Source organism: Callorhinus ursinus, unplaced genomic scaffold (assembly GCF_003265705.2).
Source record: "Callorhinus ursinus isolate GAN/ISIS: 27379988/994484 unplaced genomic scaffold, GSC_fseal_2.0 scaffold131, whole genome shotgun sequence".
Classification (NCBI taxonomy): Eukaryota; Metazoa; Chordata; class Mammalia; order Carnivora; family Otariidae; genus Callorhinus; species Callorhinus ursinus.
The window spans coordinates 141,887-153,321 of record NW_027397193.1 but is presented as its reverse complement, the minus strand read 5'-3'; the positions used below and the strand labels follow the sequence as shown (position 1 = coordinate 153,321).

Below are 11,435 nucleotides of genomic sequence, written 5' to 3'. Positions count from 1 at the left end.
GTTTGTGTGTGTGTTTATTTATATACAAGAACCTAGATCAGAGAAGCCCATTTATTGTTCATGGAAATAAGGGTAGCCCGAGTAGAATTGTAGGTGTGGTTCCTCATTCTAAAATTCTTCTGAGAGCTACATGATGCTTTTATCTGTACATGCAACCATGCTTCCATCACAGGAGAGGTAACTCTGCATTATGAATCTTGGAACTTATGAAGGACTGCTGACAAATCTGCCCCTTCTTATTCTGTGTGTGTGTGTGTGTGTGAGAGAGAGAGAGAGAGAGAGAGAGAGAGAGAGTGTGTTGGTATATAAACAAGTCCTCTTCATTGAGAAGGCAAAGCAATGTTTACAGGTTCTGTTGGCTTATTGCCAGGCGAGTTGAAGAATCTCTGGATTTACTATCCTAGAATGTGAGCAAATGGCTCTGGAGCAATGCTCAATCTCTAACTTCCAAGGGAAGTTGTCATTCAATCTCCTGTAATCCAGGTTGCCATTTCAATTTTTTTCTGAAAATCCTCGTCAGGTAGAAACATGAAAATATTCATGGATCATTGAATTCCACCAGGATTGGAGGAGGAGGGAAAGAGGTCAAGGAGGAGAGCTGTGGAGTGGGGTCTCTGGTGATAGAGAGCAAAGGAGGTGTAAGAGCGTAGGGTGGGCTTGGGTTTTTGGATGGCTGCTGGAGCTTCAGAGATTGTCTCAGGTTAGGCTCAGGAGGTCTCAGAGCTGATATGATTCGGTTTGTGTGTGTGTCGGGGGGGTGTCTTATTTCTCTCCAGGATGAAGATGGAAAACAATTGTCAGACAAGGACATCCGAGCTGAAGCTGACACATTTATGTTTGAGGGTGAGCATCCCAGTGTGGGACTATAGGGGGGCAGGGGTTTGTCCAATCCCAAGGACTTGGCAGGTTGGCCCTGGACCACCCCATCCTACCTCATCCTCCCCATCCCCCCTGACGCCCTTAATTAAGGGTGCTGTCCACCCTCTGGTGCTGAATAAGCCCAGAGATGTAAGTCTGGCTGCCTCTCAGGCCATGACACCACAGCCAGTGGCCTCTCCTGGGTCCTGTACAACCTTGCAAAGCACCCAGAATACCAGGAACGCTGTCGGCAGGAGGTGCAAGAGCTCCTGAGGGACCGTGAGCCTCAAGAGATTGAATGGTGAGTGCAGGTCGTCATGGTTTTTTCCTGAACCTCTCTCATTGGCTTTGTTCCCTAGTTGGGGAAGGGGAAGAATCTTTTGGTTAATTCTGTCATTATTGCTTAGTGAAAATAGGAGCAGAGCTCAGAGACAGGTCTGTACCCAGTCTGGAGAGCAGGGGAAAGTGAGAAAGATCTGGGCTGCTGAGAGAATTAGTGACAATGTATGAAGGCAGATGATGCCACTTAGTACATATTCAGTAAGTGAACTTCCACTCCATTCTCTTACTTTTCTCTCTTAAATCACATTTTTACCCCTGAACATCTTCACTCCCTAAATGTTTGTTTCTCTCTTGCCTTCTAATTTCTTCCATATCGTTCAGTCCAGGATTCGTTTGGGATATGTGGTTTTAAAATCATTCGGTTCTTGTCCAGGAACACCTGCATCTTCATCCATCCAATCCCCATTCAGAGAACACTGCCACACTGCCTTTCTATTCCCAGTTCCGTACCTTCTCCAATTCTTACTAGTCCATACTGTGTCCTGGAGACCCAGGAAGGAACCTGCCCTGGCCCTTGTCTTCCAAGAGCTCTAGACTGGTGGGGGAATTGTGTCAGGTCAGGACACTCCTGGTCCACATGGGCTGGACTAGGGTGGAGAGTATGAGAGGCAAGGCTAAGGGTAGAGAGGGTGCCTCTGCTGAGACACTGAGTGATGATCAGTAGATATTTGGGTGTAGTTGGGGTGCAGTTAGTTCAAGAGGACAGAGTGGGCAAAAGTGAAGAGGAGTGGAGGAAGGGAAGAGGGAAAGGGAGAAGAGAGGGGGAAGGAGGGAGAAGGGGGAGACAGAGAGAAAGAAGGGAGGAGGGGGAGGAGAGAGAGAGAAAGAGAGGCAGACAGGCAGACACACAGGGGCAGACAGAAAGAAAAAGAGAAAGAGACACTGACTCATGGTGAGGTGATGTGGCTGGGGAATGGCACCAGAGGCTGGTTGTGGGAGACTTTAGAAGCAATGTCATTGGTTTCAGTTGTTAACCCAAGGGCAATGGGGAACTGTGGAATTGTTTGAGCAGGAGGAAGACAGGTCAGATCTGGGTACCAGGAAGATCTTTCTAGGGCTAGTGTGGGGAACATACTGGAGAGGACAAGCTGCAGGATGGGGACCAGGGAGGGGATTCTGAGGTCTGGGGCAGACCAGGGGCTTGGGGATGTTGAGCAGGCATTGAACTGGACATGCATCTTGTAGTAGTATTTTCCACTCCAAGCCTTCACTCAGCACAGTGGTCCTGGGGGATAGAGTACAGAAACACTTTTATGCTGTTTCAACCAAGATTTCAAACAAAACTATACACTTGATTTAAAAAATGTATATAAAGAGAATTTTTTAAAAAGATTTTATTTATTTATTTGACAGAGAGAGACACAGCAAGAGAGGAAACACAAGCAGGGGGAGTGGGAGAGAGAGAAGCAGGCTTCCCTTGCAGCAGGGAGCCCAATGCGGGGCTTGATCCCAGGACCCCGGGATCATGACCTGAGCCAAAGGCATACGCTTAATGACTGAGCCACCCAGGTGCCCCTGTGAAAGAGAGTTTATAATCAGGGCACCTGGGTGGCTCAGTTGGTTAAACATCTGACTCTGGATTTTCACTCAGGTCATGGTCTCGGGGTTGTGAGATTGAGCCCCATGTCCGGCTCCATGCTCAGCGTGAAGTACGCTTAAGATTCTCTCTCTCTCTCCCCCATCCCCCTCCCCCCTCAAATAAATTAATAAATTTTTAAGAGAAAGAGTTTATAATAGAAATGAACTTTTTAAAAAAAATCTTCACTCTAGGACTAACTCCTGTCAATGATTTCCTATGTGTCCTTCCAGAAGACCTCTATCCTTATACCTACATTTATATGAAAACTATCTCCTTACCCCATCCAATGGGAATTAAGGTCTATACATTAGCAACGTGTCTTTGAGATCTTTTCTTTTCCTCAAAACATGAGTGTTGGAAAAGTAGTTTTGAATTACAAAAACAATGACGAGAACAAGTTCTTCTTGACCTGAGACATTATAAAGGAGACTACAGTTATCATTGACTTCCTGCCCCCCAACTGAATGCCCTCCTGTCTCCCTAGGGGTTTCCAGATTCATTGATTTGTCATGTGTCTTTCCATAACTATCTGTCTTTCTATACATCTATTATCTATATCATCTATATCTATCATCTGTCTCTCTCATCTTTTTGTCCATTAACACAATTTGCATTTCTGTATACATACAGTTTGTAACTTGTTCTATTCACTCAACAGTGTGTCTTACAGCTCTTTCTTTCTGTGTGCTGCATAGCTGTCCATAGTGTACTTGGTTCACCCCTTTAGGTCACTCATGTTAGTATTCTCAATTATACTAGACATTGCTGAATTGCCTTCCAGAGTCTCTGCGCTGATTTACTTTTCAGCCTGCAGTGTGTGATAGGACTTGTGAGCCCTAATTCCTTCTTTTTGATTGCTGTGTAATATTCTACCATAATGTCTGTGACATAATTTATCTAAATCTCTCCCACTGGTGGATATTTAGATTGTTTCTAGCCTTTGGCTAAAATAAACACAGGATAGTCAACACCTGTGAACAGTGACCCACGCTTACACATGTGAACATCTCTCCACTGCGAATTTCCAGAAAGGCAATTGCTGAGTCAAAGACAGTCTGAGTTTTTGTCATTTTGATAGCTATTACAAATCTACTCCTGTCAGCCGAATTTGATGTTGTCAGCTTTCCCATACCTTTACCTATGGTATTATTGTATTGAATTTTTAATCTTTGCCAATTTTTCATATTTCCTCTTTTTATGAACATTTCTTTAAATAAGAGGTTTAACATCTTTTGCACATTTTGGGGGGCTACTCCCAACACTTTTTAATATTGAGGTATAATTGACATACATTCTATTACTTTCAGGTGTACAACAGATGAGTTGATATTTGTATATATTGCAAAATGATCAACACAAATAGTCTGGCTAATATTTGTCACCATACATAATTATGGAATTTTTTTTTCGTGTGATGAGAACTTTTAAGATCTACTCCCTTAGCAACTTCCAAATATGCAATACAGTATGATTACCTACAGTATTATTAACTATAGTCAATACAGTATTATTAATGAAAATACAGTAACTATGTAATGCTGTAGATAACATCCCTATGACTTAATTATTTTATAACTGGAAGTTATTACCTTTTGATTCCTTCACCCATTTTCCTCCCACCCCCCACCTCTGGCAACAACCAATCTGGTCTCTGTATCCATGAGCTTGTTTTTGTTGTTTGTTTGTTTCTTTAGATTCTACCTATAAGTGAAATCATATGGTATTTATCTTTCTTTGTCTGACTTATTTCCTTAGCATAATGCCTGTAAGGTCCATCTATATCATTGCAAATGGCTTGATATCTTTTTTTATGGCTGAGTAACATTCCATTGAATATATATCACATTTTCTTTACCCATTCATCCATTGATGGGCACAAGTGGTTTTCATAACCTTGGCTATTATTAATAATTCTCCAGTGAACATGGGGTTATATATACACTTTCTGAGTTAGAGTTTTCATATTCTCTGGATAACTACCCAGAGGTGAGATTGCTGGATAGTGTGGTGGTTCTGTTTTTTAATTTTTTCGAGGAAACGTCATACTGTTTTCCACAGTGTCTGAATCCATTTACAGTCCCACCAACTGCACAGGGTTCCTTTTTCTCCACATCCTCATCAGAATTTGTTATCTCTTGTGTTTTTAATAATAGCTATTCTAACAGTTGTGAGGTGTGAGGGGAGATCTCATTGTAGTTTTGGTTTGCATTTCCCTGATAATGAGTGATTTTGAGCACCTTTTCATGTACCTGTTGGCCATTTGTGTGTTTTTTAAACACGTCTATTTGGATTTTTCTTCTGCACACGTTGATAAGCCATTTGTCTTTCACTTTATGTGAGTGGTACTCACCTTTTTGTTGTTGTTGTTGTTGTTTCTCTTTGAGGTTTTCTCTTTTTTCATATTTACTTATAATAACTCACTTAAAAAAGGAATCCTTTTCTCTCTTGTGTTGCAAAAGATTGCCTTTTGACTTTTGAGGGGCACTTTTGGTTAATTTTTATGGAGACAAATTTGTCCAAATTTTCTTTCACAGCCTTACTGTCTATCCTTATTCTAGGGTTTTGTGGGCTTCCCTTACCAGATGTTAAGGCTTCAGTTACTCACATTTTCTGTTGCATGGGTCTCTTTTCCTGTTCTTGCAGCACGGCCACACTGGGTGTTTGCTTGTTTGATCACTGCACCTTTGTGGTAGGTCTTAATATCTGGTAGAGTGAGTTTCTCTTCCTTAATCTTTCATTTTTATTTTTTAACAATTTAAAAAAGATTTTATTTATGAGAGAGAGAGAGTGCACAAGCAGGGGAAGAGGCAGAAGGAGAAGCAGAATCCCCACTGAGCAGGGAGTCCAATGCGGGGCTTGATCCCAGGACCCTGGGATCATGACCTGAGCTGAAGGCAGATGCTTAACCAACCGAGCCACCCAGGCGCCCTTTCATTTTTATTTTTATTATTTTTAAAGATTTATTTATTTATTTGAGAGGTGGGAAGGGGCAGAGGGAGAGAGAACCTTAAGCAGACTCTGCGCTGAGCATGGAGCCTGACATGGGGCTCGATCCCACAAACCTGAGATCATGATCTGAGCTGAAATCAAGAGCTAGATGCTCAACCAACCACCCAGGCACCCCCTAATCTTTCATTTTTAAATTGACCTAACCCTTCATGATCTTTTATCCTTCCAGAAATGTTTTAGAGTAAGGTTATCAAATTCCTAAAGGTATCAGGTAGATTTTCACTTGAACTGAATATATTCTATTGGTTGAGTTAAATATATGATTGACTTGTGGAAACAGATTACTTCATGATATGAACACATACCATCCTAGATTGTGGAAGGAATACTCCCATTTTTGGATATTTGAATACTTTTAGTCTTTTGATAAAGTCTAAAATTTTTTCATAGAGATCTTATGCATATTTTGTTAAATTAACTCTAAGACACTTCTGTTGCTATGCTGACTCATATCTTCTATTTGTATTGAGAGAAGTTTAAAAATTCATTGGAATATACAGATTTCAATCTCTATATTTTTGGGGGGCTAAGCTTAATCCAGGTATTTATATCATCATCATCATCATCTTTTCTTTTATCTTTTCTAATTGATTGTTATTTCAACATGGAAAACTAATTTAAAAAAGATTTTTTTATTATGTCATTTAGTCACCATATAGTACATCATTAGGGAAAACATTTTTTTAATATGCATGTAAATTTTGTGTCCAGTGAACCTAGTAAATTGTAAGCATGGAGTCTCATATTAAAAAAAATTAAAAAGCTCTTGGAATAACTGGGGAGCTATCCAGAAGAAAGTTAATTCAACTTGCGTCTCATGTCTTGTAATAATATAACATCAAGATGGAATCAAATATTTAAAATAAAAATTTTTTAAATAAAATTAAAATTTTATTTTAAACAAAATAAAAAAATAAAAGTGTCTTAAAAGCTCTAGAGGAAACTGTGGGAAATTATTTTATAATTCCAGAATATGGATGCCTTTCTTCTTGACACAAATCCCAAGAAATATACAAGAAGAGAATGCTATACTGTTGAATGAAAAAGATACAGAGCAGTGTGCATAATATATAGTATGCTACTCTAAAAATCTTTTAATGCAAAAAAGTAACTCTGAAAGGATAAATAAAAAATCAGAACCTAAGCAAACTGTGAGAATGGGAAATGAGTGGTGTTGAGTCAGAGGGGTGGTGTTTTATAGTTTTCCAGTTTGAACCAGTTAACTGTATGAGCTGTTAAAAATTTAAATCGCCACACAATTTGAAGGGGATTAAAGAAAAAGAATCTGGGATGCCTGGGTGGCTCAGTCGGTTAAGCGTCTGCCTTCGGCTCAGGTCATGATCCCGGGTCCTGGGATCGAGTCCCACGTCGGACTCCCTGCTCCGCAGGGAGCCTGCTTCTCCCTCTGTCTCTGCCTCTCTCTCTCTGTTTCTCATGAATAAATAAATAAAATCTTTAAAAAAATAAAGAAAAAGAATCTAACCCCCTTACTTTATCTTCAATGTTTATAAAGGTTTTCTGGTGTATTCTCTTGTGTTTTCTAAGCATAGAATCACTATCTGCCAAAAATGACACATTTACCCCTACATTTCAGATTGCATTACTCTCCTTTTTTCTCTTGTCTAATTGCATTAGCTAGTATCTTTAATACCATGATAGAAAGAACATTGGATCTGTTTTTGTTGTTTCTCACTCATTTGGCTTTTGATTTTGCTCTCTTGCAAGAAACAATATGTGATTTTTATGCAAATTTGTAAAACTTTTTATGGTTGGCTTTTGGGTGCCGTGTTTTGCTCAGAAAACCTAAAAACACCCAGCTAAATTTTCTTTTCTTTTATGATATTGCTTTTCTTTTTTCTTTTTTAAAAACCACTTTATTGAGGTATGATTGACATAAAAAGCTGTACATATTTAATGTACAAAACTCAATGAGTTTGGAGATATTTGATCCATCTGGAATTTATTTTGGTATAGGGAGAGGGGATCTCATGGGGCAGTAGAGGACTGGGGGGGGAGGGTCTCTGTTTTTGCTGCCTGGATAATTGTTGGGGGGCTTCCTTAGGGACGACCTGACCCAGTTGCCCTTCCTGACCATGTGCATCAAGGAGAGTCTGAGGCTGCACCCCCCGGTTATAGTCATTGCCCGCTGCTGTACCCAGGACATCAGGCTCCCAGATGGCCGGGTCATCCCCAAAGGTGCCCACAACCTCAGGGGGAGGATCCTCCTGGGTAGGAAGAGGGGCCCATCAGGCAGAGGGAAACTTCCTGACTGGTCCCTCATCTCCCACAGGTGTTACCTGCCTCGTTAATATTTTCGCGACCCACCACAACCCATCCGTGTGGCCAGACCCTGAGGTGCTGCCTCCCCCTCCGTCCCCACGGCCCACCCACCTCCTTGTCTATTCCCCCAGGGGGACCTAGGGGAGGGCGCAGGGTTCTGACCTGGCAAATCAAACATCACCTTCCACCATCAAACACAAGTCTGCCCTTCCCAAGCTGGCTGTCCTGGGAAACCCCATCCAGCAGCCCTGCCTCTCTCTGCCCCCAGGTATACAATCCCTTCCGCTTTGACCCAGAAAACATCAAGAAGATGTCGCCCTTGGCTTTTATTCCCTTCTCTGCAGGCCCCAGGTGAGCGCAGTGGGCAACTGAGGCGGGACGGGGTGGTGGGGCCAGGGGTCTGGGACTGAGATCCCAGACATGGCTGTGAGGGCGTGAAAGGGGGAAATTGAGGATGGCTCTCCTCTCCCCTCTTCCAGAGGTTAGAGGTAAGCGTTTGGGAAGTGGAGGTTGCGTGGGTCTAACAAGGGCTCCTCGGTGTGGGCAGAGCCCCTTCCCCCTGTCTGCTGGCCTGAGTTCAGGGCTGGGGTCTGGGCCAACCTCAGGGGTTAGGCAAGCCCACATGGGGGTCCCAGGCACGGTTAGCCCCCTTATGGATCCCTGCGGGCGGGACTAGGGGTCCCAGCCCAAGTTCTGGGTGCGATGGGACCTGCTGGGGTCCCTGGTGAGTCAGAGCCCCCACTTCGGCCCTCAGGAACTGCATTGGGAAGACGTTTGCCATGACCGAGATGAAGGTGGTCCTGGCGCTCACGCTGCTGCGCTTTCGGGTCCTGCCCAACGAGGAGGAGCCGCGCCGGAAGCCAGAGCTCATCCTGCGCGCAGAGGGTGGACTTCGGCTGCGCGTGGAGCCGCTGAGCTCGGGCCCCCGGTGACCCGCCAGCTCGTGGCTTGGGATCCACCCAGCACCTACACGCCTCGCTTTGCAGAATCCCAGGAATAAAACTTTGAGGTCTCCTCTGCCCGAGCCTCATCGAGAGCCAGCAGGGGGCGCTTGGGACCTGATGGAACACTAGGGTCGGGGAGGCCAGGTGGAGAGGAGGCTGGTGTCTGAGCCCAAGACCCTGACAGTCTTTCCAGCTGACCACAGGCCCCCATGTTGATTGCGGGTTCTCCCAGAATCCAACCCTGTGGTCACTCCAGATTTCCAAAGAACAGACAGAAAATAGAACAAAGAAAAGCATGCTAAAACTCTAACCTAAGTGGTCTCAATTCAATAACTGGGAAGGGGTCTTCAAACTGCCTGCCAGCACTCCATCTATATGATGTGGTTTGAAGTTTGGGGCTCGGAGCTTCCCCCCGCCCCGAAAGAATTCTTGAAGTCTTTGGTGCAAAAAGGTGGTTTTATTAAAGCACGGGGATAAGAGCTGCTGCCCTGGGATTGTGAGGAGCAGCAGATTATATACTTTGTGAGTTTGGGGAGGTAGAGACAAAAGGAAATATCCAAAAATGAGTTTCATATGGTAAAGAGTCACAGGATACTAGAGGCCTAGGTATTATCAAGCTAAGGTTGTTTTTTTTCTCTAGCATTAATATTAAGAGAGTTGGGAGTTTCCTGGAGGAACGGTATACTCTGCCTGCCTGAAGTATTTGTCAATAGGCTGCAGGTCATAAAGATATTTAATCTTATCTACATTTCCTTCTGCCTTTGTTCCCCACATCATTCCCCCCTGAACAGTTTTGGCCCTTAAATCTTTGAGGTTGCCGGGGATGGAAGTCTTCTGTAACTTCTTCCTGCTGAATAGGGGCATAGAGATGTTCTTACCTTTGGGTCAACATTGGTCAGCTGGGGAATTTATACATAGGAATTACCAAAGACAGAGGCTGCCAAACCAAGGTAGATAACATATGAACCTCCTTGAGTAGAAAGGATTATCTGTCTCGTGGAAGTCATGGCAGTGAAGGAGTCTTGACACCAGATAGGGAGACACCAGAAAAGACAACAAATTAGGTTAATATTATAATGAGAAAGAGAAGGCTGAATAAAAAAAAAAAACTTTGATAATTGGTCAAAATCTTTCTCCAGTCCAGGAGTTTAACCAATCACTAAAGGACAGAGAGAGAGAGAGAGAAAGAGAGAGAGAGAGAGCATTTAAAGTGCCGTTTGAATATCTATATCTTTTTAGCAATATCTTTTTGGTGATATCTGGAATATATACCCAACATTTTGTTCTTATGGTAGCACATATTCCATCTTGTGCAGTTAAAATACCCAATACCATTTTGAAAGTCATTTAAGGCCTCGATGGCATAGCAAGTGGTGTGAGCCATCCTCTGTTTTGTTTAGCAAGTAATCAAGTAATGAATAAGAGGCACCTTTATGGAAACAAAAGAAAAAATATAGTCTAATGGTCAGAGCAAATTATAAACCTAGAGTCAAGTCTTGAGTGCTTAAAATCTAATATCTATAAAGATGTGTTGTTGAAACATTTTCTCTCTATAATAACCCTCATTTTAAATCTGAGATAGCCAAATCAGGACCAATTCATTTGAAAAATATGTCCAGTTTTATTTTATTTTTTAATTTTTAAAAAGATTTTATTTATTTATTTGAGAGAGAGAATGAGAGACAGAGAGCACGAGAGGGAAGAGGGTCAGAGGGAGAAGCAGACTCCCCGCTGAGCAGGGAGCCCGATGTGGGACTTGATCCCGGGACTCCAGGATCATGACCTGAGCCGAAGGCAGTCGCTTAACTAACTGAGCCACCCAGGTGCCCAAAACATGTCCAGTTTTAACAAACTTGACCTAATTATTTACATAAGCTTAGCAAGAATAACGTTTGGCCATATAGATCTTTCAAAATCTGCTTTGCTGGAAATTTCATAAGGAATCTCGATTGAACTTTTAGTAGCCTCTCTAGGCCAGAAGCCAAGCCAAGTGCTTGTCATCAGACATGCCTGCAATACCTGTAGGTTTGGGTGAATTCCTCTTCATGAGGTCCCTGAAGTATTCTGAGTTTCTTGCACCTGCCAGGAAGTGACATTCTCTTCTCACCTGGTGAGGCTGCTGGGAACTCCCAGCAAAGTATTAACATTGAGGCAGCCCAGGTCCCAGAGGAAGGTCACTCTCCCTGTCTCAAGGACCCATCGAATGGGCTGCAAGTAGTAAGGAAATTCATTTTTTTCTTTTGTCTTTGTTTCCCACATCATAGCCACTATGGAAAACACTATCCTCAAAATATTGAAAATAGGACTGCCACATGATCCAGCAAGCTCACTTCTGGGTATTTATCTGAAGGAATTGAAATCACTATGGCATAGTGATATCAGAACTTGCATGGTCATTGTGGCATTGTTTACAAAAGCTAAGA

The 11,435-nt window shown here is 42.7% G+C and overlaps 1 protein-coding gene across 1 annotated transcript in view; it reads left to right on the top strand.

Moving 5' to 3' along the window:
* The window catches only part of LOC112817631 (cytochrome P450 4F3-like), an 18,448-nt gene extending 8,694 nt beyond the window's left edge, over positions 1 to 9,754 (top strand). The window contains exons 9-14 of the mRNA XM_025864822.2: positions 777 to 843; positions 1,030 to 1,159; positions 7,851 to 7,984; positions 8,079 to 8,143; positions 8,337 to 8,419; positions 8,823 to 9,754. Of these exons, the coding sequence (XP_025720607.1) occupies positions 777 to 843; positions 1,030 to 1,159; positions 7,851 to 7,984; positions 8,079 to 8,143; positions 8,337 to 8,419; positions 8,823 to 9,000 (657 nt within the window). The 3' untranslated portion in view covers positions 9,001 to 9,754. The remainder of the gene's footprint in view (positions 1 to 776; positions 844 to 1,029; positions 1,160 to 7,850; positions 7,985 to 8,078; positions 8,144 to 8,336; positions 8,420 to 8,822) is intronic.
* Positions 9,755 to 11,435: the final 1,681 nt, after the last annotated feature.